Genomic DNA, 27347 nt, shown 5'->3' with positions numbered 1-27347 from the left:
CCGTGTCCCCTGTGTTGGCAGGTGGATTCTTTTTTTTTTTAACATCTTTATTGGAGTATAATTGCTTTACAATGGCATGTTAGTTTCTGCTTTAAAACAAAGTGAATCAGCTATACATATACATATATCCCCATATCTCCTCCCCCTTGCATCTCCCTCCCACTCTCCCTATCCCATCCCTCTAGGTGGTCACAAAGCACTGAGCTAATCTCCCTGTGCTATGCGGCTGCTTCCCACTAGCTATCTGTTTTACATTTGGTAGTGCATATATGTCAGTGCTACTGTCTCCCTTCGTCCCACCTTACCCTTCCCCCTCCCCATGTCCTCAAGTCCATTCTCTATGTCTGCGTCTTTATTCCTCTCCTGCCCCTAGGTTCTTCAGAACCATTTTATTTTATTTTTTTTAGATTCCATATATATGTGTTAGCATACGGTATTTGTTTTTCTCTTTCTGACTTACTTCACTCTGTATGACAGTCTCTAGGTCCATCCACCTCACTACAAATAACTCAATTTCGTTTCTTTTTATGGCTGAGTAATATTCCATTGTATATATGTGGGCAGGCGGATTTTTAACCACTGCACCACCAGGGAAGTCCTAAAGCAATATTAATAGGTGATTCAGAGCAGGTTTTTTTTTTGGCCGTACACGGGCCTCTTACTGTTGTGGCCTCTCCCGTTGTGGAGCACAGGCTCCGGACGCGCAGGCCCAGCGACCATGGCTCATGGGCCCAGCCGCTCCGGGGCATGTGGGATCCTCCCGGACCGGGACACGAATCCATGTCTCCTGCATCGGCAGGCAGACTCTCAACCACTGTGCCACCAGGGAAGCCCCAGAGCAGGTTTTTAATGTTGGTAAACACAGAAGCAGATGCTTTTTTTTTTTTTTTAATTATTTTTTGCTGCATCTGGTCTTAGTTGCGGCACGCCAGGATATTTTGTTGTGGCATGCGGGCTCCAGAGTGTGTGGGCTCTGTAGTTGCAGCACATGGGCTTGGGTTTAGTTGCCCCAACACATGTGGGATCTTAGTTCCCCGACCAAGGATCGAACACGCATCCCCTGCATTAGAAGGTGGATTCTTAACCACTGGACAACCAGGAAAGTCCCAGCAGATGCTTTCTTGGTAGAACTGTTTACTCTGACATTTTTATACTGTATTTAGTGTCATTGTTGATATTTTCGTCCGCTTTACCTTCCATGAGACCTTGAACTTGCTGACTGTAATTTTGCCAGTTGTGGTACCTTGACATCTTTCTGGAACAAATCTCTGAGGTACTGTATTCGATTTGTTTACAGATACCTTAGATAGAACTTTAGGAGACAGACGGCATCTTGTGACTGTAGAACTGGAAGCAAAATCACTGGAAACATCATCTCTTCTGCCAGTCATCGAGTATGCAGCAAGTGTTGCCGAAGACCTTTCTCAGGCCTCGCGAGAGGCCATTGAAAATGGCCTTCACAGTGCGTGCCTCCAAGGTAAGGTACTCCAATCAGAGTATGCATTAATATCACTCAACGATTTAATCCCTCCTGATATTAGAAATTGTTTCATTCTTCTAACTTTGATGGTGTTTTCTCCCTATCTCTTCCCATCACGCATATGTCATACCTTTATAGTTGCCCCACAGCCTTGGATATTGTTTTGTTTTTTTCAGTCTTTTGTTCACTTTGCTTTTCAGTTTTGGAGGTTTCTACTGATATATTTTCTAACTCAGCTGTGTCCCATCTAAGACCATCAGTGGGCTTCTTCCTTTCTGTTACAGTGTTTTTCATCTGAAGCATTTCTTTCTGGTTCTTTCTTAGGACTTCTGTCTCTCTGCTGTCATGCCCATCTGTTCTTGCATGCCCTTTACTTTACCTATTTAAGCCCTTAGCATATTAGTCATAGTTGTTTATATTCTCAGTCTGATCATTCAATGTCCCTGCCACATCTGGTTCTGATGCTTGCTTTCTGTATTCAAATTCAAATTGTGCTTTTTGCCTTTCAATATGCCTTATAAGTTTTTCTTTTATTTATTTTTTATATAGCAGGTTCTTATTAGTTATCTATTTTATACATATTAGTGCATATATATCAATCCCAATCTCCCAGTTCATCCCATAATTTTTTCTTGATAGCCAGAAGTGATGTACTGGGTAAGGGACTGCTATAAACCGGCCTTTAGTAATGTGGTGGTGAGGTAAAGGGGAGGGGAAGCATCTGTAGTCCCAGGATTAGGTCTCAGTCTTCTAGTCAGCCTGTGCCTTTGGACTCGGAGCTGCACAAGTGTTTCTCAGTTTTTTTCACCCCCCCTTAGGTGGGACAGGATGGCTAGAGTAGACTGGAATTGGGTACTTCCCTCAAGTCAGTTAGTCTCTGATAATATCCCTGCAGGTTTTGCTCTAATTAACTAGTTTCCCCTGTGGGCAGGCCTTGTTAAGAATAGAGTGCCTTGGAGTATTTCAGAATGGATTCTTTTCCCCTCCCCCTGAATCTCTGATATTTACTGTGAGAACCTGCCTGAGCTCACAAAATTATGCCCCTCTCCATCCCCAAGACTGGGCCCCCCTGGAGTTTTTAACTCTGACTTGGCTACAATGAGCCTCAAGCAGTTCATCAATTACAGATCAGGTGTGACTGCCCGCACTCACCTGTCTCTCCAGTCTTGGGGACAGTGGTTTGCCCTTTGTCCTCCCATCTCTTACCAATTCAATAAGAATTGTTGCTTTTTACTTATTATTTACAACAAAGTGATGACTTCAAAGCTCCTTTACCAGAACTGGAAACTAGAAGTTCTCTGCCTATCTCTTTACACATTTCATTTACCCCTCACTGTAATACTGAGTCCTAATAAAATCTTTTCCCCCTTACCTAGGACCATTGCTTGGATCCCCAATTCAAGATGTAGCAATTACTTTACATTCATTGGTAATTCATCCCGGTACCTCCACAGCTATGATTTCTGCCTGTGTCTCAAGATGCCTACAAAAGGTATAGAAGTGTCCTAATCCTTTTTGCTTTAAGGTGACTCTCTGGACAGTAGTGAACCACTAGTCCACAGACAGCTGTGCTCGCAGTGCCTGACCGTGTGTCTTTGTATCCTGAGCCTTATAGTCAAGAGTTTTTACCATGGAGAATCTTTGATTTCTTAATCATCAGGGTTTTATTCAAAAGAGGATCTAAGAAATTACTGTTTGACACAGATAGTTATTAAATATCCTCCGATTTTGGCAAAGAGGCAAGTTTTTTTAAGTGGTGTCTCTGCTTTCCCCATCCCAGATGCAGCCATAAGAGGCAAGCTTGGTAGATTTGAGTAAAAGACGTATCTGGGGTCAGCTTGGCCCAAAATGGATTATAATCTAAAGGACATTGAAGGTCTAATATTGGTTCCAATGTTGGAGTTCATGTTTGTTCTAGTAAGATTAATCAAGGATCATTGAAATCAGATAAGTCCTGTTGAATAACAGATCAAATAAGCATTTTTCCTTCTCAGAGCATAAAGCAGTCTGGTCTTGTGTGTTTACCTGGGGGTATGTCCTTGAGTGCCTTGCCCCAGTAATCTACCAGAGCTGGATTAACCCCCAGGGCCTTAGTGTGCTGAATGCTGATTCCATGCATTCTTCTCAGTATGGGAATACTATAGTTTTGTTGGTGACTGATTTTGCATTAAAACGCTTGCCTTTTATAATCATTTTCTAATGTTTTGGACTGTGGTTGAGACCTGATTTTCTATAGTCTTATTTGAATCCATAATTATAAAGTTAAATACCCTAAGCCCCTGACTTAGGAAGGCTGAACTTTAATGGCTCCTTCATGTAAGTTCAAATTCATACCTCTTAAAAAGTTTTTGAAAACAAAAAAAAGTTTTTGATTAAAAGAAAAAACACTACACTTTCAAAAATAAAATTGTTTAAATATTGTTTGCCTAAGCATATAGTTAGATATATTACCTGTAAAGTGGTCATGATTAAATTGTTGAGAACATTTACCTTCCAGTAATTCTTAGTTTTTCCCGACATTGGTTTTAGTTTTGAGATAATGGTAACCTGAAAGATGATACGTTTCTAAATTAACCCCAAGCCCCAGTATATGGGCCAGTCCTTCAAAATCTAATATGCCTTGGTTAGCCTTTTTATTAAGATCACAGTAGAGAACAAGAATTAACTTTATGGGGCTTACACTTAATCTTTTGTTTTAATTCATTACTTTAAATACTACTAATGAAATACTGTGGCCCTTGTTAAACTTCATCTAGTGGGGAAGCTCCTTCTCTCTATGAGAAGTTAATGACGCTTCATATATTTATTGAGCCACTGGTGGTGTGCTTATAGTGCACCAGGCACTGAGAGGGGGGGCACAGATGGGATGCATACATTTTTCTTGACCTAAAGGAGCTTATGATTTAGAAGGGAAATAAATAGCCAAATAGCCAGAATATTAGATAGAATGGACTGAGATCCATGAAAGCTGAGACATGGGGAATTGGGGCAGGGTTCTTGGAAAGAAGTTTATGTTGCCGAAACTCAGCCTCTTCACCGGTGCCGAACAGAAACGCAGAGACAGGGTTTTGGGTGAAGTAGAAGAGAGTAGCTTTTATTGCTTTGCCAGGCAAAGGGGGCCACAGAGGGCTAACGCCCTCAAGACTGTGTGATCCACCCTGGAGGGGTTATGAGGAGTTTTATAGTGTTCAAGGAGCAGGGGGTGATCAGCTCGTGGACAATTCTGGGATTGGTTGGCATCAAGGTGAAGTTTCAAGCATCATCAATCAGCCTTCTGGTTTCAACCAGTCTAGGGTCTATGTGCTTGTGGTCAGCAGTTTTCCTCTGGCAGGGGTCTGCTTCCTGTACAAACAACTTAGGAATGTGTGTCAGGCCTTTATATCTTTCAGGGAACTGGGAGTTCGGTGATTCTGCCATGTGGCAGCATTATAGTCTAAATTGTTACCAGTTCTCTAGCCCAAAAGCTGTTCTTTGTTTCTGCATCTTCACATTTCCCAATCATTAACTCCTGAGTCAGCATTTTATTTCAAAACACAGCAGGGGCTTGTACATGGTTTCATTAATTGTTGAGCTGTGATGTTTTGGAAGATTTGGGCACAGTGGGCAGCATTCCAGACAAGGGGAGATTAAAGAAGGCAGGGCCAGGCTTTAGAGAAACCTTTAAAAACTACATCTAGAAGTTTGAGATTTGTTTTGAGAACAGTGGTGAATAAAGTTTTTGAAGAGAGCAGTATAATCATTAGAATACAGAAGGGACTGGAGTAGGGAAAAGAGTCTAGGACAGGGAATGGACTAGGTCTGAACCAGGATACCAGCAACAGGAGTGGAAATCTTACAGCTTACTTGTGGAAAAAGGGAAATCAAAGATGCATATCCTGGTGAACTGAAGAGTAGTGATGCCATCAACAGAAAGAGGAAAAAGCAGACAGGAGTGTTTGGAAAAGAAAATGATGAGTTCCGTTTGGGGCATATTGGGTTGCTATAAGATATTTAGACACTATCCCAGAGCAGACCAGTGGAGTACAAGGCTGGAGCACTCAGACTGTGGCTTGGATAAAGTTTAGAATTTTTGAGGAAGCTATGTAGAAGCTGTTCTTGATGCTCTGTAACTAGGCAATGTTGCCAAGGAAAAGGCTGTGAAAAGAAAAGAGGACTAAGGACAGACCCACAAGCACAGTACTTCCTGTTCAGTTACATAGAACTCAGTCCTTTCCTTAGTTGTAGCATTTTTTCTCTTTAATTTTTAACCTTTTCCCACTCCATTATGTTCTAAGAGACATTGCGTGAAGTGGCACAAAGCTTTTGGTAAGAATTGCAAAAATACAGAGGATATATTTAGTTGTTTGCTGTTGACTGTCATTGTTTTTTAGTAATGTTTTCATTCAAGGACTATTACTTTTTCTATAGTTGAGTTGTTTCGGTTGATAGTGATTTTAAAGGCTTAATCTGCTGTGAAGAACTGAGATTATGTTTTTACTCTATATGTGTGCTATGTTTTTTGAAATTTCTATGATAAAGAGAATATACTGCCGGCCATTTTTCATGATCGTGAAAGTAGGAGGCAGGGGTCGGGGGGAGGGAGGTGGTGGTGAGGTATCGGGGACAGAAGAGCATTACTTGACAATATAGGCGAAGATACTGCCTGGTCCTAAGTGAGTGGTGGCAGGTGAGCAGAGAGAGATGATCAGCCATAGCCAAATAAAGGTGAGGGGTACATTCCAGAGCCCTAGCTCTTTTATCTGGTTTCTGCTGCTAAGTCTAAGTCTAAGTTTATTACAACTGAGTAAGTTGTAATAAAGACCAAAGTACACTACTCATCCCACCTGACAACCAAACAAAGGCTTAGAATTTATAGGAAATTGTTATTTTTTAACTCTGGCAGGCTGGAGAAGTAAGTGAGTTAGCTTTTAAAAGCAAACCCATCAGTGGTTACGGTGCTCGCAAACGCCCTCCAAAATCCGTTTAGCAATTGGCCTGATGGAATGATGCTCTAAAGACAGCGTCTGACTAGGACCCCAGTAAGTCTATACCTCTGCTTTCGTCCACTTCCTATTTGCCCTATGCTGTTTTAGCTTTTTATAGTTTCCGTGCTCTTTCCTTTCCATGTGCTTATTCTTCTTGGCCTTTGTTATCTGTTCAGAATTTTAGATTTCAGTCTGTTTCAAATAGAAGAGAATGTGTTTCTACTAACTTACTGTGTTTTTAGCTCTCTCCTCTATTTCCCTCCTGCTTGCCCTGACTTGTAGCATGGACTATAACTATAGGTATCAAAAACAAAAGAGGAGGTTTAAATATGAAGAGGTAAGTCTTTGAAGGGGGAAAACCATTTTGTTTCCCTCTGTCTCTGGGCACATGTTCACAGGTACTCTACATAATGAGATTTTGCCAAGCATTCCCTTGCAACACACCATACAAGAGGTCTCAGACATGCTACTGTCATGCATGTACAAGCAAATATTGAAATTTTGGACTTCTTATAGAGTGTTAAAGCAGGCTTATGTCTTTTTGCTAGAGGCTCTAGGCTAAGATTATGAACAGTATTTAAATTTTTATGAGTCTTCCCTTCATAACAGAAATTTGATCTGCAGTTTAAGGAAGAGGAGTTAATATTCTTTAATTTCTTTAGGCTCTGAAGAAAGCTGATAAGCAAATTTTGGAGCCCCTGATGAATCTTGAGGTTACAGTGACTAGAGATTACCTCAGTCCTGTCCTAGCAGATCTAGCACAAAGAAGAGGGAACATTCAGGAAATCCAGACTCGTCAGGACAACAAAGTTGTTATTGGATTTGTTCCCTTAGCAGAAATTATGGTAGGTACTTTGTGACTAAATTTACATACTTTAGGGATTATGGCAGCATGGGGGGGGCAGGGTGTCCCTTTCCATTCCTCTACAGAGGTTGAGGTGTGCTGTACCAAAATGTGTCACCAGCCTAAATGACCATTTTTCCATCCCAAGCACTTATCTTACTTCTGTTGCCGGCTTTGAGGCAGTTTCATTCTCCTCCCCACCAGCCTCTGCTGCTAGGACAGGCACCTGAGTGCCAGCAGAGTCTTTTTTACCATTTGGGACCAAGGAATACTTCTGAAGCATACCCACACTACTGGTTTTCTGTCATCCACAATACTTACCAAATTTTTCCTGATAATGGTCAAAGGTTCTGCAGGAATTACCATTTGGGACCAAGGAATACTTCTGAAGCATACCCACACTACTGGTTTTCTGTCATCCACAATACTTACCAAATTTTTCCTGATAATGGTCAAAGGTTCTGCAGGAAGAGACTTGAGGCTTAACTGACTTAAAATTATTTTAATTAGGGTTATTCAACTGTGCTTCGAACGTTAACATCAGGCTCAGCTACCTTTGCCTTAGAGCTGTCTGATTATCAAGCCATGAATCCTCAAGACCAAAGCACACTGCTCAGCCAGAGAAGTGGCTTGTCCTAAGTCCTTGGAGAGAAACTCAGGAGTACCTACCTACTTCATTTTCCGTAAGAACAACTGGAAAGGTAGAACTTGAAACAGACAGTGGCACTTGGTGCTGCTCATTCTATTTTATAGAATGAGAAACGTGCTTTGATGTTGAAGGTTAACGCACCTGAATTGTATTGTGTATCTAGGAAGTTACTACTGTCGGTAGTCAAGACTCAGTCTTTTGGGATATACTGAGTGATAGATATCATGAGGTTTTTGGTTGGCTGATTTTAAGCTGCGCTCACAGGAAAGATGTCAGTCTTCTATGTATAACGTATAAGATGGAGGTTCAATCAATAAAAAGATTTTATTCAAAAACATGATTTTTAAAATCAAGCTGATCGTGGTACAGATGATTGTGGGCATTTTCCCCTATTTTTCTTTTGTTTCAGCTCATTTTTACATTCTGTCCTCGTGGTCACAATATCCAGTAAAGACAGGTTCTGCAGCTATTCCTCGTCTGTATGACAGGTAAAGTACAAACAAAGATGTTTTTAGATTGATATAACTCATCTCCATCTTAAGGAACTTTTAAGGAACTTAATAGCTCAAATCAGAATCACTAAACCATACCACTAATTATTGAAAAAAGAGATTCATAATGGAGTTCTAAGTTACAGCAAAATTTAATATATCTATAAAACAGTTTAAAGTCCAAGCATATCTTCTCCTTATAGGTACTGGAAATAGTTCCCAATTCCTAATTAAATCACAGCCTCTTAGGTGACATACATAAATCTGTCTTACCTGAGCATTCTGCAGCGGTGAACTGTTAGTCTCCTGTAGGCATCCTCTAGGCCTCTGACGTCTTTGTGACTCCAGAGTCTCTCACCAACAGCACTTGCCCGAGGCCTAAAATTTAAACCACGTGTGCCCCAATGTACTTTTCTATTTTCTTAAATAAGCAAACCACATGCTTGGGGAAGTTCCTAGTGGTGTCCTACTTGGGTACAGAAGGAAAACTCAGACACCTTAATTCAAATGTTATCACTTAAATTCCATACCATAATCTTGGAGTAAGGTTAGTTGCATCCACATACTCTCCCCATAGACAAGCTTCTCCACCAATGACAAGTTTTTTCTGTTCCTGAGAACCTAGATGAAAATCATTGATGCAAAGTTAGGTAGTTGGCAACTTGAGGCCTATATATAGAGAGAGGCAATGCTGATTTCTATTGTTATCTTAGGGCAACATTTCTCTCCTGTTAAGCAGGACCTTGGGAGATGTTCATGGCTGTGGCACAAAAAAAGGGGGCCAACTTTATTGCCACGGCTGACCCCACGGTTCACATAGTATTTGTTAGCATATGTTAACTAATGTGGCAGTCTGGTAGTAAAGATACCATTTTATTAGAGACTGTCTATAGTAATTATGACTTTATAGTAATTATGACTTCTTGATTCTCAGAAAATGCTTTTGAGAGATTTTTAGAGAAACAGTTATGTCAATTCCTAATAGACCTACAGTTTTGAAACTCTTTTAAACAGCAAAATACTATTCCTCAAAGGAAATTTTATATTAAAGTCTGGTGTACAAAAATGGACAAAGTAGAACTGTTCTTAATGAAGGGGGTTTGAGAGTCTGGAGCCCCACCACTCAGACATGCCCACCCCCAAGGATGCCTCCTCCTCAGAACCTGGAAGCCACTGAACAGGACGGGATCCCTGCTTAGGTGTCTTGCATTGGTAGAGGCAGCTCAGAGTAGGAGATACAAGGTTAATGCAGTCAGGCATCTTTAAATGCATAGTGATAACAAGTCTTATCAGTGAAAATGGAGAGAAAAATCTAAGGGAATCTACTTTGAAGTTCTTTCATTTAGGGAAGAATGTGGTTTCTTTCACAGAGTTTAAAATGATATTGTAGTTGGTCTGTTTAAGTACACACAAACAAAATCAAGGGTCAGACATAAAAGGGAGGATAGTTGGTAGATGCTACCTAGGTAAGGATTCCCTGGAGGGAGGGTAGGGAAAAAAACCTATCAAGTAATGATGGTTGCTTCACTTACCCTCAAAACTAAGAGGGTCCACGGCATAGTATTTTTTCCAGTCTTGTCCATAACTGATCCAGTCTAAGTACCAAGGAGCAGAAAGGATCACAGGGAAGCCAGCTTCTGTAACTTTACTTTGTTCCCGAGTATAGTCCTCCACTTTCCACACTTGAATTACTGTGCCTGGTGTGAGCTATTAAAGTCACAAATCACAATATATATTATTAGGTCTCACAACTACAGTAGATGAAAGTAAAAGTCCAAGGCATTGTAGCGAAGAAAATAACTTTTAAGATCCTTGAAAAAAGCAGCATTTCCCTTTCTCCTTAGAATTAATATCAAATGCTATTTGTTGTAGGGACTTAGAAGTTTCATCAACCTTAAGGTTGGATATTTAACCTTTGTCTACATATGATACCATATAGGTGTAATGAATTAAAGGTTTTCATCCCATTTCTACCACACTATTGTACTTACTTTGGAACTCTGAGGATGCCACCAACCCTTCTGGAAAGATAATACTAGTATCTGGTCTTGCAAATTCTCAGTTGCCCCCAAAGGAAAATAAAGAATTCTGAGTATGTCAGAGAAATGCCATTTAAAATAAAAAGTGTACATTGACAATTTTACTTAAAACAAAACTCTCTTAACAGCAGTAAAGACTTATTTATCTGTTTGTTCTGCCCTTCTGAAAAAAGGAACGATCTTCAGAGTACTTCAATTTGTGATTAAAAATGAGATGGAGGGGGAGGAGGGGAGATGGGGGGGAGACGAGGAGGAGGCGGCGCTGAAGAATGAAGTAAATGGAAGAAATCAGATCAATACCATTATCATTGGTCTCAGTGTTACAGCTCAAATGGAAAGGTAAACTCGTTTCCCCAGCATTACAGGGAAGCTTCATTAGTTCCTTCCATCCAAGGAAGTATTAAGTCTCTCATATTATCAAAACCAAATGCAGTCTAAATACTTCTCACCTTGCTTGCATCATCAAAAACTTCTTGCCAGACTATGGAGCTCTTGTTTATGGCTGAAATCATATCCAAAACCCTACCATTGAAAAAATTACAGTTATTTCAGATCACAAGCTTACCAATATGTGTAAAGAATGCACGTTTTTATCCCAAGAACTCCCAACACTGAGAGGTGCCTCTCAGCATAACACAGCTTTACAGCAGAACTAGCTAAAACTGGGTGGCGACCCATGTGGTTCCTTCTTTCTAGCACGGGGCTCAGAACCTGACAGCAGAGGGGTTCAACAGTCAATTGCAGAATGAATGAGCTAAGCATACCCCAAAGAAAGGAAGATGGGACAACTCCTAGGGAAGTGTATAAATAGCAATCTTTGTAATTTCATGGGTATCTTAGAATAAAAGAAACTAGAAACTAGCCTGTGACATCACCTAAATAACTTCCAACAGTGTTGACAATCAATTCACAAATATTTCCTGATGTTCAGACAATGGCAGGTGCTCTGCAGGATAAAAAAATTAGACTGTATCACACAAAAAGCTGAACAGGAAAAGGCTAGAATCTGGGCTTGCTCAGTGCAGGAGTTGGCAAGCTATAGCCTGCAGCCTATTTTTGTATGGCTCTTGAGCTGAGAATGGTTTTTACACTTGTAAAGCATTGTTTAAAAAATAAGAGTATGCACAAAAAAAAAAAAGTATGCAACCACATGTGCCCGACGAAATCTCTCATATTTATTGTCTGGCCCTTCAGAGAACAAGTTTACTGCTCCCTAGCATAGAGCAGCACTGTCTACTAGAACTTGATGCAGTGATGGAAATGTTCTATATATGCACTTTCCAGTATGGTAGCCACTAGCCTCATCTAGCTGTTGAACACCTGAAATGTGGCTAATGTGACTGAGGACCTGAATTTTTAATTTTCTTCAATTCTAATTTAAATACAAACAGCCACATGTGACTGTGGCTACCACACGAGACAGCACAGATATAAAGTAAAAGAAATGCTCCGGCGTTGACAAAAAGGACTGAATTCCAGGGGATGGATGGTGACGAAGACTTCGCAGGGCAGCCAGGGCTCTGAGCTGAGTTCTTAGAACAGATGACTGTTATCCTGTGTTTCAACAGTTACTGCAAAAGGATCAGAGTCACCATGTTATTGATTTAAAGAAAATAGTGGCTATTGCTCCCTCCTTTATGATTTTTCATCTATATTTTGTGTAACAAAGAATATAACATCTATACTTTGGCAAGGAGTGGAGAGAAAATGAAAAATAAAGTAGTACTAAATAACAGCTTAAGCTTTTACAAAAGGCATTGATGAAATAAAAACAGAAGTAGGCTTTAAAGTAACTTACACTTGCATATAGAAAGATTCTAGTTTCTTAAAATTTCTGCCAAAGCCTTTGTCCCTCATGAAATCCTGGATTTCTGGATTGGATGCCCTTAAACAAAAAGTGATCAAAATTTCATTAAAAAGTTCAATATGCCCAATCTTTTTCTTTTTTTTTTTTGGCCGCATGGCACATGGAATCTTAGTTCCCCGACCAGGGATTGAACCCACGCACCTTTCACTGGAAGCGCAGAGTCTTAACCCCTGGACTGCCAGGGAAGTCCCTGCCCAATCTTTTTAAAGCAGCATATATCCCTAACATCTTATACACATGTAAAACTATTAAATTTTGTAGAGTAAAATAAACCTAAAAACTTAATTATAAGTTATCTTAGCTTTCCAGTGCAAATAATTTTCTAGAAGCCGATTTCCTATAAAAATGGTTTTCCCTAACCTCCCACCTCTCTCCTCCATCTGAGGCTATTTGCAAAGAGGACTTTTACTTGAAAAATCTCTCCCACTTAATCATTACCCTCTTTCACTAAAGCTATTCTTGTTCACTCTTTAGTCTTTTTTTTTATTTCCCATTTCCTTCTGCATCTTAATTCTCCTTCCTAAAAGCTTTTACTTTGTCATACCACCCATATGGACATTCTACAGAAATCCACCATCTCACGAGTTGTGTTGCCAAGTTAAAACCGTACAGAGATGTTACCCCAAATCTTCCCTTTTCATGTGGAGACCTCTACACCTACTTCAGATACAAGTTTTTAGAAATAGGTGGGTTTTAACAAATTTTCATACCAACAATCAAAATCTACTTCATCTCCTCCCAAATGAATGAATTCATCCGGAAACACGGTACTAATTTCTTTGAAAAATTTAGACAGGAAGCTGTAAGTTGTATTCCAAATAGGGTTTATAGGTCCAAAAGCCCCAGATGGATCTTTTCCATTATAACATGGAGTCAGGAGGTCTTTCTGGCCTGGAAGGAAACATAGAGAATCTTTTCTAAAGAAGTATTTCAGTCACAAAGACACGGCTTTGCACGTGATTATATTATTTTGTTGAAGCCAAAAGAGATTTTATACAGAAAAAGATAAATGTGTTTACTAAGAGTTATTATGATAATTTCTTCCAAATAAGAATTGTTTCCTGAATACTATCCCTGTACACCTCTTTTGTTTCCCTTTCCATCAGCCTCTGAGATTTTACCCATTTCAAATATTATCTCAAATATTAATGACTCCCAAATCTAAACCTTGCCCCAATCCTTTTGTCTCGAGCTTCAAAACATATTTCAGAGTCCCTGCTGGACACAATTAGATATCCTAGCTTCACTTCAAATATAATCTAACAAAAACCAAATGCTCTTCCCCAAGATCCTTCTGTAGCTTCTCCTGATTTTCACATTCTGGTAAATGAGACACCATCCTCCTAAGTCTCTTGTCCCTCGCCTCCTGGAGTCAGTCAGTTACCCAAGTTCTGTGGGTTGTATTTCCAGAATGTGTCTCAGTTCTGTATATTATTTTCCATCCCTGCTATCACCATTCTGGTCTAGGACCTTCAATCTCCTCCCCCTTCCAATCTGTCACTTTCACATAGGATTCCCTTTAGTGTGGCTCCCATCATGTCACTCTTCTACTCTGTAACTTTCACTGGCTTCCATGTGTCCTGATGAATCCCACATTCCTCACCCAAGCCCTCTACACTACTTTTTCAGACTCATTTCCCACTGTACTCCATGTCTATTCTAATAATACTTATTGCACAATTATAAATGCTAGGTGTGGTGCTATGTGCTTTACATTCATTCTGTAATCTTCAAAAAAAAAAAATTACATGATAGCTACTGCTAATACTCCCATTTTAGAGATGGGAAAACTGAGGATGAGATGTTCTGACTTGCCCAAGGTCACTCAGTTTATAAACGCCAGAAGCAGGATTCAAGTCCAGGCAATCTAGCTCCAGAGCCAGTTCTTAAGCACCCGACAGTACAACTACTGTCTGGTGCACTGTGCTCCAGCTAAATTGCCTCTCCTGTTATTCCCTGTACCAGAAACATGAATATATTCTTTGATCTCTCAAAAGCGTTTTAAGTGTTACTTCATTCATGTAATGTTTAATTCACTCATGCATTCTACTTGTTATAATCATTTCTTGTTTTCCTTTATCCCTTGTGTTTATACTTTAGGCAATGCCTAGATAGTGACTTGCTCACAACAGACACATAATAGTTACTGAATTACAACTATCAATAGTTTGCACAAGCTTTGTGCAAATCACAAGTAAGAACAAAATGAGCAAACACCAAGTCATGAGATGCAGGACCTCAAATGTTCATTTTCTGCAACTCACAAAACACGCTCCTTACCTGCTCCCCAAGACTGCGTATGTCCAGGGCTATCAAATTCTGGCACGATCCGAATCCCTCGTAATCGGGCATATTCAATCACCATACGGACATCGTTTGGAGTATAAACGTGAGACGAAGAATAGCTTCCCTGTAAAAGCCATATTTCTTAAAATTAAAATGTATGAACTGTTTACAGCTCTGTTTGTACTTCAGTATCTGCTGGCAGATTATTCAATTATTACAAAGTATAAAATAGTCTTATGTGATGTTGGATGACTCATTTAAATTATTTGTTTACTGTATCTTATCAATAAGCTCTCAGCACACTTTGGGCTAATTCCAGATTTACTGATAGGACTGTCTCTCTCTCCCAGCACCTCGTTTCAGCAATGTCTACCGTCAGGCTGTTTCAACCTCATGTAATGTATGACAAAACAGAAATGTTTGAAGTGAAAATTCTGAATACACTACTGCCGTTGTCAGTTTTAGGATCAAAATTCACACATTATTACAAAGCATAGCTGTTGTCTTTCAAAGTCACTTTAATTACTGTCAGCTTTAAAAATTCCCCGAGATGCTCTGATAAGTGACCTGTTTTTTGTTTTTAAAGATTACCCTTGGTCCTACTATAGGTCCTTGAAAAATTAGAACTCAATATTGGTGGTAACTAAACATAAAGGTCCATTAAAGGTGTTACCATGGCACATTTCTCAAGGTATAAATATATAAATATAAATAAATGCTTAACTTCTAAAAAGTAGTCTTGCCCTACCCCCATCCTCAACATCAAATTTGTATTGAATCAAGACTAGATCTAACTACCAGTTTACAGTAAATACAGGAGACAGAAGAACATATTGACACTGGGAATGCAACCAGCAAAACCCAGACTGTGGGAAACTATAGGACAAACTGAGCTTAGTTTCCTCAATGAAAATAATAAATTATAAGAAAAAAGAGATGGGCAGGGATGGGCAGCTATATATAAAAGAGAACAGACAGGGCTTCCCTGGTGGCGCAGTGGTTGAGAGTCCGCCTGCCGATGCAGGGGACGCGCGTTCGTGCCCCGGTCTGGGAGGATCCCACATGCCGCAGAGCAGCTAAACCCGTGAACTGTGGATGCTGAGCCTGCGCTCCGCAACGGGAGAGGCCACGGCAGTGAGAGGCCCGCGTACCGCAAAAAAAAAAAAAAAAAAAAAAAAAAAAGAACAGACATATTAACTGACCACAATGTATGGACCTTATTTGCATCCAAATGCAAATAAATTTTTTTTTTTTTAAAGAAAAAGGCACTTGGGGAAACATGAATAATGACTGGCTAGCTGGATTATTGCTATTTTCTTAGCTGTGATAACGAACTAAAACTTTTTAAACAGGCCTTTTTACCAGTAAGATATGATGTCTGGGATTACCTTCAAAATAATGGAGGGGGTATAGGTGATACAAGACTGGCCATTACTTGATTACTGAGGCTGACTGATAAGGAAATGGGAATTCATTAAATTCTACTTCTGTATATGTTTGAAATTTTCCATATTAAAAGCAAACAACAACAGGAGTGCTGCTAGGATTTCAACCTAAACTACATCAAAACCTTGGAGAAAGTTCTGGAATTGTGGCCAGAGGACAAAATTTAGGGTCTTGGCTCTGCCTCTTCCTAACTACAACTTTGGATGAGACATACAGCTTCTGTTGGCTGTCAGTGACTAGCCTTGTACTAGAGGGGGATTCAACTAGATGGTATCGAGGCTCACTCCCAGCTTCCCTGGTCTATAATACAGTGAATCTGAACACTCCTAAGACCACCACTATTTTCCAGAAGGAGCCGTTATCTGTAAGATTCCCTGTTTCATATAGTTTTTCAGAGAGAAAAGAAGTTGTCATTTATAGAATTCAAAACAATTCTGTTTGAAACAAATATACAGTTGGACTACTTGGTAAATATAATTACTTAACCTTATGTTAATCACGAATGCTTCAGGTCTGCTACATTCATTAAGGTTTTTAAATTTTTATTTGTATAGCCCCTAGAGATTGTTTACATTTACGATAACATAACAATTACAAAACCACAACAGTTTTGGGGATCTAAAATGCTCAGCAGAAGCCTATTAAAAACATTTAAAACCACAAATATCTTCTTTTTTTTTTTGGCCTCACTGACCAGGGATCTAACCCACACCCCCTGCAGTGGAAGCATGGAGTCTTAACCACTGGACCGCCAGGGAAGTCCCCCAAATATCTAACTTTTATACTTCAATTCTATCCATAAGAAGAAACATTTAAGCTGCAAACTTCTAATGAAACTATACCCAAAATTTTTTTTTGTATACCAACAACAATAACATGAATAACTCACTTTTTCGCTTAATCCAGGAAAAGTGATGCTCTGATAAGGGAAAGACGGGTCATCTACTATGTGCCAGTGGAGAACATTAAACTTATTAAAAGCCATGGCATCCTGCAAGCAAACATGTTAAAAATGTATATACCTTAAAACCACAATGAGATTATCAGCTCACGCTGTCAGAATGGCTATCATCAAAAAGAACACAACAAATGTTGGTGAGGGTGTGGAGAAAAGGGAACCCTTGTACACTGTTAGTGGGAATATAAATTGGTGTAGCCACTGTGGAAAAGTTTGGAGGTTTCTCAAAAAACTAAAAATAAAGCTACCATATGACCCAGCAATCCCCACTCACTCCTGGGTATACATACCTGAAAAAAAACACTAATTTGAAAAGATACATGCACCCCAATATTCGTAGCAGCATTATTTACAATTGCCAAGATGTGGAAGCAAGCTACATATCCATCAACAGATGAATGGACAAAGATGTGGTGTATATGTATACAATGGAATACTACTCAGCAATAAAAAAAAAATTTTGCTGTCTGAAACAAGATGGATGGACTTGGAGGGCATTATGCTAAGTAAAGTAAGTCAGACAGAAAGATATGTATGATATCACTTATATGTGGAATCTAAAACATACAACTAGTGAATATAACAAAAATGGAAGCAGATTCACAGATAAAGAGAACAAGCCCAGTGGGGAGAGAAGGAAAAAAAAATACCACAGATATATTATACAATCCAATTTACTTATCTGCATCCAGGATTGTTTCCAATGTGTCTGTTTCCTTTTAAAATTCACTTTTTCAACAAGGGAACGATGTGAAGAAGTATAAATTCCTTATCTTATATTCTTTACATGGCATGTTGCTTTTCAAAAAGCCTATACAGAATTCTTATTTATTCTAACAGTAAACTATAATAACTTTGCCCTATGGGAAGGGAGCAAGCTTATAAATTCCCAGTAAGTATTTAGGGGTTAGCCAAGAATGGAAAATAGTTCTTGGCTACCACTACTACTGTGTTTGGGAATGCAGCAGAGGAAAAATGGGACTTGTAATTCCCACAATTCTGAGATTTGAGTGCCAACCCTTCCTTACAGATGAAAGAAATTCAGTACAAACACAGTACAGTTGTAATTAAAATTCTCAAATTTGGGGGGAAACTGACATTGATTTTATATACACTCTGGAGGAATAAACAATATGCATATAAAATATAAAAGACTATATGAAGATGAAAAATGATAAGGGGAGAGATTTGCCCTATCAGAGAATCAAAACTTATAGCCTCCCCTCTCCTTATGATGTGGCCAAGATGGCAGAGCAGGAAGACCCTCCTGCTCATCTCCTGCCACAGACACACCAAAATTACAACTATTAACAGAGCAATTATTGATGAGAATGACCACCTGAAAACTAGCAGAAAAGATTTTTCCACAACTAACAGTATAAAGAAGAAACCACAAGGAGAGACCCACACCCCAGACTACATGACCCACAAATGGGAGGATATCACAGTTGCAGAGGTTCTCCCCAAGGGGTGAGGAATCTGAGCCCACATCAGGCTCTGTAGCCTGGGGTCCAACACCAGGAAAACAAGCCCCCCAAAACATCTGGCTTTGAAGGACAGCAGGGCTTGCAAATGGATGAGCTGGCAGGCTGTAGGAAACAGATTGTGCTCTTAAAAAGCATATGTATATTCCTCCTCCAGTGTGGGAGGATGAGGAGTTCGCATCTCCCCACAACTAGGGCACCTGGTAGATGTCGGTGGGGGACCTCGATACCCAAGGAGATGGGAGGAACCCCCGAGCAACCGGGTAGGACATGTGGGGGAGTGAGGGGGGAGGAGAAGTGGAGGCCGGACAGGACAGGCACCCCTGAGGGGTGGGTGGGAGAGGGGAGGGGTTCCCACACCTGGAGGGACCCTCGGGCTTGGAGGATCAGTGGGGAGCGTGCCTAGTGTTTCCCTGCCCAATCAGGCCTGGGTAAGCCTGCTGGGCTCCCGGGCCAGGGCCTCCACTCTCTGAGGCCCCCTCCAGGCCGCAAGGTTCCTAGGGGTGTAGGACAGAGGCAGGAAGGGGCCCTCTGGAATCGGAGGATCAGGGGAGACGCGGAAGGCGTTTACCCCGCCCACTCAGGCCCTGGGAAGCCTGCTGGGCTCCTGGGCCTGGTCCTCTGTTCTCCAGGGCCCCCTCGGGCCTTGCAGGTCCTAGGGGTGTGGGAGGGAGGGAGGAGCGGGGAAGAGGAGGCCGATGGTGGCGGGGGGGACCCCCAGGACCGGAGGATCAGGGGAGGCCTGGCGGGCATTTCCCCTGCCCACTCGGGCCCAAGGAGCCTGCTGGAGTCCCAGACCTGGTCCTCCGCCCTCAAGGCCAGAGGCACCCCTGGGCCCCTCCTGCTGCATAGAACCTAAGCTTCACCCCCGAAGGGCCTTTTCAGCCCAGTGGGTCCTAAGCATAAGGCCCTGCCCACCACCTAAACCCTGCCTCCCACAGCCAAGGCTTTTTCCAGCTTTTTGTTCCCTCCTCTTTTTTTGCTTTTTTACCTTCCAGTTGTTTCATCCATATTTTTATATGTTTATTTTTTTCTAACGTATCTGTTAGTTTTCTAATCTTATTTTCTTTTTTACTCTGTTATTCTTCAGCTTTTTTTTTTTTGCCGCCCTGCATGGCTTGCAGGATCTTCGTTCACAAGCTGGGGGTCGTGCCTGAGCTCCTGTGGTGGGAGCTCCATGTCTGAACCACTGGACTAACAGAGGACCTCAGACCCCAGAGAATAACTCACTGGAGTGAGGTCTCTCAGAGGTCCTCACCTTGGCACCAGGACTCAGCTCTACCCAATAGCCTACAAACTCCAGTGCTGGAAGCCTCAGGCTAAACAACCAGTAACACAGGAACACAATCCCACCCCAGAAAAAAAAAAATGAGATGACAAAAAAATATGTCACAGGTGAAGGAGCAAGGTAAAAACCTACAAGACCAAATAAATGAAGAGGAAATAGGCAACCGACCTGAAAAAGAATTCAGAGTAATGTCAGTAAAGATGATCCAGAATCTCGGAAACAGAATGGAGGCATGGATCAAGAAAATACAAGAAATGTTTAACAAAGATCTAGAAGAACTAAACAAATAAACAGAGATGAACAACACAATAACTGAAATGAAAAATACACTAGAAGGCATCAATAACAAAATAACTGAGGCAAAAGAACGAATAAGTGAACTAGAAGACAGAATGGTGGAAATAACTGCCAAGGAGCAGAATAAAGAAAAAGGAATGAAAAGAATTGAAGACAATCTCAGAGAACTCTGGGACAACACTGAACACACCAACATTCGAATTACAGGGGTCCCAGAAGAAGAAGAGAAAAAGAAAGGGTCTGAGAAAATATTCTAAGACATTATAGTGGAAAACTTTCCCAACATGGGAAAGGAAATAATCACCCAAGTCCAGGAAGCACGGAGAGTCCCATACAGGATAAACCCTAGGAAAAACACACCAAGACACACGTAATCAAACAAAAATTAAATTCAAAGAAGAAATATTAAAAGCAGCAAGGGAAAAGGAAAATATAACGTACAAAGGAATCCCCACAAAGTTATCAGCTGATTTTTCAGGAGAAACTCTGCAGGCCAGAAGGGAGTGGCAGGATATACTTAAAGTGATGAAAGACAAAAACCTACAGCCAAGATTACTCTACCCAGCAAGGATCTCATTCAAATTTGACGGAGAAATCAAAAGCTTTACAAACAAGCAAAAACTAAGAGAATTCAGCACCACCAAACCAGCTTTACAACAAATGCTAAAGGAACTTCTCTAGGCAAGAAACACAAGAGAAGAAAAAGACCCAGAAAACTAACCCAAAACAATTAAGAAAATGGTAATAGGAACATACATATCAATAATAACCTTGAATATAAATGGATTAAATGCTCCAACCAAAAGACACAGACTGGCTGAATGGATACAAAAACAAGACCCATACATATGCTGTCTACAAGAGACCCACTTCAGACCTAGGGACACATACAGACTGAAACTGAAGGGATGGAAAAAAGATATTCCATGCAAATGGAAATCAAAAGACAGCTGGAGTAGTAATAATCTTTTCAGATAAAACAGACTTTAAAATAAAGACTCTTACAAGAGATAAGGAAGGATACTACATAATGATCAAGGGATCAATCCAAGAAGAAGATATAAGAATTTTAAATATTTATGCACCCAACATAGGAGCATCTCAATACATAAGGCAAATGCTAACAAGCATAAAAGGGGAAATAGACAGTAACACAATAAGAGTAGGGAACTTTAACACCCCACTTACACCAATGGACAGATCGTCCAAACAAAATATATAAGGAAGCACAAGCTTTAAATGACACAATAGACCAGACAGATTTAATTGACATTTATAGGACATTCCACGTGAAAGTGTCAGAATACACTTTCTTCTCAAGTATACAGGGAACATTCTCCAGGATAGATCACATCTTGGGTCACAAATCAAGCCTCAGGAAATTTAAGAAAACTGAAATTGTATCAAGCATCTTTTCTGACCACAGTGTTATGAAATTGGAAATCAATTACAGGAAAAAAACTGTAAAAAACACAAACACATGGAGGCTAAACAGTGCACTACTAAATAACCAAGAGATCACTGAAGACATCAAAAATTACATAGAAACAAATGACAATGAAAACACGACGACCCAAAACCTATGGGACACAGCAAAAGCAGGGTTTTTTTTGTTTTTGTTTTTTTTTTGCGGTGCACGAGCCTCTCACTTGTGTGGCCTCTCCCGTTGAGGAGCACAGGCTCCAGACACGCAGGCTCAGCGGCCATGGCTCACGGGCCTAGCCGCTCCGCAGCATGTGGGATCTTCCCGGATAGGGGCACGAACCCGTGTCCCCTGCGTCGGCAGGCGGACTCTCAACCACCGCGCCACCAGGGAAGCCCCCAGCAAAAGCAGTTTTAAGAGGGAATTTTATAGCAATTCAATCTCACCTCAAGAAACAAGAAAAATCCCAAATAAACAATCTAAACTTACACCTAAAGCAACTAGAGAAAGAACAAAGAAAACCCAAAGTCAGTAGAAGGAAAGACATCATAAAGATCAGAGCAGAAATAAGTGAAACAGAAACAAAGAAAACAATAGCACAGAAAAATAAAACTAAAAGTCGGTTCTTTGAGAAGAAAAACAAAATTGATAAACCTTTAGCCAGGCTCATCAAGAAAAAAAAGGAGAGGATGCAAATCAATAAAACTAGAAATGAAAAAGGAGAAATCACAACTAACACCACAGAAATACAAAGGATTATAAGAGACTACTACAAACAACTATATGCTAATAAAATGGACAACCACGAAGAAATGGACAAATTCTTGGAAAGGTACAATTTTCCAAAGACTAAACCAGGAAGAATTAGAAAACATAAACAAACCTATCACAAGTAATGAAATTGAAACTGTAATTTAAAATCTTCCAACAAAGTCCAGGACCAAACGGATTCACATGTGAATTCTATCAAACGTTTACAGAAGAGCTAACACCTATCCTTCTCAAACTCTTCAAAAAACTGCAGAGGGAGGAACACTCCCCAATTCATTCTACGAGGCCACCATCACCCTGATACCAAAACCAGACAAAGATACTCCAAAAACGAAAATTACAGACCAATATCACTGATGAATATGGATGCAAAAATCCTCAACAAAATACTAGCAAAAATCCAACAACACATTAAAAGTATACACCATGATCAAGTGGGATTTATCCCAGGAATGCAAGGATCCTTCAATATACACAAACCAATCCATGTGATACACCATATTAGTAAATTAAAGAATAAAAACCATATGATCATCTCAATAAATGCAGAAAAAGCTTTTGACAAAATTTAACACCCATTTATGATAAAAACTCTCCAGAAAATGGGCATAGAGGCAACCTACCTCAACATAATAAAAGCCATATATGACAAACCCACAGCAAACACCTTTCTTAATGGTGAAAAACTGAAAGCATTTCCACTACGATCAGGAATAAGACAAGGATGTCCACTCTCGCCACTCTTATTCAATGTAGTTTTGGAAGTCCTAGCCACAGCAATCAGAGAAGAAAAAGAAATAAAAGGGATACAAATTGGAAAAGAAGAAGTAAAACTCTCACTGTTTGCAGATGACATGATACTATACATAGAAAATCCTGAAGATGCCACCAGAAAACTACTAGAACTAATCAATGATTTTGGTAAGGTTGCAGGATACAAAATTAATGCACAGAAATCTCTTGCATTCCTATACACTAACAACAAAAAAATCAGAAAAAGAAATTAAGGAAACAATCCCATTAACCATCATGACAAAAAGAACAAAATACCTAGGAATAAACCTACCTAAGGAGGCAAAAGACTTAGAAAATGATAAAACACTGATGAAAGAAATCAAAGATGACATAAACAGAGAGAGAAAAACATACCATGTTCTTGGATTGGAAGAATCAATATTGAGAAAATGACTATACTACCCAAAGAAATCTGCAGATTCAATTCAAGCCCTGTCAAACTACCAATGGCATTCTTCACAGAATTAGAACAAAATTTTACAATTTGTATGGAAACACAAAAGACACCAAATAGCCAGAGCAATCCTGAGAAAGAAAAATGGAGCTGGAGGAATCAGGCTCCCCAATTTCAAAGTATACTACAAAGCTACAGTAATCAAGACAGTGTGGTACTGGCACAAAATCAGACATATAGATCAGTGGAACAGGATAGAAAGCCCAGAGATAAACCCATGGACATACGGCCACCTTAATTATGACAAAGGAGGCAAGAACATATGATAGAGAAAAGACAGCCTCTTGAATAAGTGGTGCTGGGAAAACTGGACAGCTACATGTAAAAGAATGAAATTAGAACTCTACCTAACACGATACACAAAAAATAAACACAAAATGGATTAAAGACCTAAATGTAAGACCGGACACTATAAAACTCTTAGAGGAAAACATAGGAAAAACACTCTTTGACATAAATCATAGCAAGATCTTTTTTGACCCACCTCCTAAAGTAATGAAAGTAGAAACAAAAATAAACAAATGGTACCTAATGAAACTTAAAAGCTTTTGCACAGCAAAGGAAACCATAAACAAGACGAAAAGACAACCCTCAGAATGGGAGAAAAAATTTGCAAATGAAATAACTGACAAAGGATTAATCTCCAAAATATGCAAATATCTCATGGAGCTCAACAGCAAAAAAAAACCCAATTTAAAAATGGGCGGGGCTCCCCCGGTGGCGCAGTGGTTGAGAGTCTGCCTGCCGATGCAGGGGACATGGGTTCGTGCCCCAGTCCGGGAAGATCCCACATGCCACAGAGTGGCTAGGCCCGTGAGCCATGGCCACTGAGCCTGAACATCCAGAGCCTGTGCTCCGCAACGGGAGAGGCCACAACAGTGAGAGGCCCGCGTACTGCAAAAAATTAAAATTAAAAATGGGCGGAAGACCTAAATAGACGTTTCTCCAAAGAAGACATACAGATGGCCAAGAGACACATGAAAAGATGCTCAACATCACTAATTATGAGAGAAATGCAAATCAAAACTACAATGAGGTATCACCTCACACCAGCCAGAATGGCCATCATCAAATGCTGGAGACGGTGTGGAGAAAAGGGAACCCTTTTGCACACTGGTGGGAATGTAAATTGATACAGCCACTATGGAGAACATTATGGAGGTTCCTTAAAAAACTAAAAATAGAACTACCATATGACCCAGCAATCCCACTACTGGGCATATACCCTGAGAAAACCATAATTCAAAAGGACACATGTACCCCAATGTTCACTGCAGCACTATTTACAATAGCCAGGACATGGAAACAACCTAAATGTCCAACAACAGATGAACAGATAAAGAAGATGTGATACATATATACAATGGAATATTACTCAGCCATGAAAAGTAACGAAATTGAGTTATTTGTAATGAGGTGGATAGACCTAGAGCCTGTGATACAGAGTGAAGTAAACCAGAAAGAGAAAACCAAATATCATATATTAACACATATATGTGGAATCTAGAAAAAATGGTACAGATGAACCTATTTGTAGGGCAGGAATAGAGTCGTAGACATAGAGAACAGACATGTGGACATAGGGAGGGGAAAGGGAGGGTGTGACAAATTGGGAGATTAGGTTTGACATAAATACACTATCATGTGTAAAACAGATAGCTAGTGGGAACCTGCTGTATAGCATAGGGGGCTCAGCTCGGTGCTCTGTGATGTCCTAGATGGGTGGGATGGGGAGGGCAGGAGGGAGATCCAAGAGGGAGGGGATATGGGTATACATGTGGCTGATTTGCTTCGTTGCACAGCAGAAGCTAACACAACATTGTAAAACAATTATCCTCCAATTAAAAAACAAAACAAAACACATTTAAAATCTTACAGGCTCTGAGTCCCAAGTCAGAAGCAGTAATTTCTAAGGAGGCTGGGTCAGACCCACTTGCTGATCTAGCCTCTCAGAGAGGCAGGAGACAACTAGGACTCCCCCTGGGAACAAAGACACTGGAGGGAACCACTTCAGGGAGCTTGCTGTACCACGAGGATAGTGGTGCTGTCAAGTGCTATTTTGGAGTCTTCGCTCTAGACTATCAGCACCAGGGGCTTACTTGCCCACCAACAGGCCAGCACCAGTCCCAGGAACCCTGGTCCCCATAGCCAGCTGCCCCGAGACCCAGCTCTGCCCACCCACAGGGCAGCAGCCACCATAGGAGGCGGGGTCTGGCAGCCAACTGGTCCAGGGGCCAGCCCTGCCTACCAGTGTACTCTACACAGTAGTCAGCCGTACCACAACAGAAGGGCCCACACAGCCCACATAGGGGACACTCCTAGAGGTGGCTCTGGTGACCACAGAGGAATGCACTGCTGGGCCCCACAGGACATCTCCTAAATAAGGCCACTTCTGCAATATTGAGAAATGTAGCTGACCTACCTAATACATAGAAATAAACAGAGAATTAGGCAAAATGTGTACACAGAGGAATATGTTCTAAACAAAGGAACAAGACAAAACTCCAGAAAAGGAACTAAACGAAGTAGAGATAAGCAATCTACCCAAAAAAGAGTTCAAGGTAATGATCATAAAGATGCTCACTGAACCTAAGAATGAATGAAAATAGACAGTTGGAAAATATAAAGATGAACCAAAAAGCTGAAGAATATAGTAAATGAAATTTAAAATACACTAGAAGGAATCAATAATAGATTTGTAGATAGAAAGGACCAGATCAGTAAACTAGAAGACAGAGTAGTGGAAATTGGCCAAGTTGAACAGAAAAAATTTTTAAATGAGGATAGTACAAGAGACCTCTGGGACAGCATCAAGGATAATAACATACACACTATAGGGGTCCCAGAAGGAGAAGAGAGACACGGGCAGAGAATGTATTTTAAGAAATAATAGCTGAAAACTTCCCTAATCTGGAAAAAAAAACCAGACATACAGTCCAGGAAGACAGAGAATCTCAAACAGGGTCACCCAAAGACAACCACACTGAGGTACAGTGCAATTAAAATGGCAAAAATTAAAGACAGAGAATCTGAAAAGCAGCCAGAGAAAAGCAACTAGTTACTTCCCAGAAAACTCCCATAAGACTGTCAGCTGACTTTTCAGCAGAAGCTGTGCAGGCCAGGAGTGGCATGACATATTCAGTGATGAAAGGTAAAAAACTTACAACCAAGAATATTCTACCCAGCAAGACTATCATTCAAAGTTGAAGGAGAGATAGAGTTCTACAGACAACTGAAAACTAAACGAGTTCAGCACCACGAAACCAACTTTACAGGAAATGTTAAAAAGACTTTTCTAAGCAGAAAAGACCACAACTAGAAATATGAAAATTACAGAAGGAAAAATATCATTGCTGAAGGCAAACATACAGTAAAGGTAGTAGGTCAATCATCTAAAAAGCTAGTAGGAAGGTTAAAAAACAAAAGTAATAAATATCATCTATATCCACAATAAGTACCATAAGGATACAGAAAACCAAAAGATGTAAAATATGATGTCAAAAACATTAAATGTGAGAGGTGGAGTAAAGACGTAGGGTTGTTAGAGTGTTTGAACTTAAAAGATTGTCAGCTTACAATAATCATGTATATATAACCTAATCATGTATATAAAACTATACATATATATATGTATCTATATGTGTGTGTGTATCTCTCTACACACACACACAGTTAACTACAAACCAAAAACCTATTAATAGGTACACACACAAAGGAATCTGAACATAACACTAAAGACAGTCCTCACATGGCAAGGGAAGAGAGCAAAAGATGATGAAAGGAACAAAAAAGAACTATGAAAACAATCCCA

At 40.2% G+C, this 27347-nt stretch overlaps 2 protein-coding genes across 8 annotated transcripts in view; one reads left to right on the top strand and one right to left on the bottom strand.

Annotated features, from left to right (window-relative positions):
• The window catches only part of GFM2 (GTP dependent ribosome recycling factor mitochondrial GFM2), a 65403-nt gene extending 38177 nt beyond the window's left edge, over positions 1 to 27226 (top strand). For 4 of the 7 annotated variants that reach the window (XM_022594877.3, XM_089909021.1, XM_022594895.2 and 1 more), the window contains 4 exons: positions 1298 to 1477; positions 2857 to 2972; positions 7107 to 7289; positions 7799 to 10285. In XM_022594877.3, coding sequence (XP_022450585.1) covers positions 1298 to 1477; positions 2857 to 2972; positions 7107 to 7289; positions 7799 to 7927 — 608 coding nt within the window. In that variant the 3' untranslated portion in view covers positions 7928 to 10285. Of the gene's footprint in view, positions 1 to 1297; positions 1478 to 2856; positions 2973 to 6362; positions 7290 to 7798; positions 10286 to 14434 lie in introns of those variants that run through there. The other 3 variants (XR_002647506.3, XM_089909020.1, XM_022594885.3) reach the window with 3 other exon arrangements.
• The window catches only part of HEXB (hexosaminidase subunit beta), a 35617-nt gene continuing 16512 nt past the window's right edge, over positions 8243 to 27347 (bottom strand). The window contains exons 6-14 of the mRNA XM_022594967.3: positions 16956 to 17057; positions 14615 to 14744; positions 13045 to 13225; positions 12266 to 12352; positions 10917 to 10989; positions 9961 to 10135; positions 8959 to 9049; positions 8702 to 8806; positions 8243 to 8414 (exon numbers count right to left, since the gene is read on the bottom strand). Of these exons, the coding sequence (XP_022450675.1) occupies positions 8354 to 8414; positions 8702 to 8806; positions 8959 to 9049; positions 9961 to 10135; positions 10917 to 10989; positions 12266 to 12352; positions 13045 to 13225; positions 14615 to 14744; positions 16956 to 17057 (1005 nt within the window). The 3' untranslated portion in view covers positions 8243 to 8353. The remainder of the gene's footprint in view (positions 8415 to 8701; positions 8807 to 8958; positions 9050 to 9960; positions 10136 to 10916; positions 10990 to 12265; positions 12353 to 13044; positions 13226 to 14614; positions 14745 to 16955; positions 17058 to 27347) is intronic.

The sequence above is a fragment of the Delphinapterus leucas genome, chromosome 3 (genome assembly GCF_059928025.1).
Source record: "Delphinapterus leucas isolate spDelLeu-1000000601 "Yukka" chromosome 3, BTC_Dleu_Yukka2, whole genome shotgun sequence".
NCBI classification, from domain to species: Eukaryota; Metazoa; Chordata; class Mammalia; order Artiodactyla; family Monodontidae; genus Delphinapterus; species Delphinapterus leucas.
The sequence above is the reverse complement of the archived record's forward strand: the minus strand, read 5'-3'. Positions and strand labels throughout refer to the sequence as shown.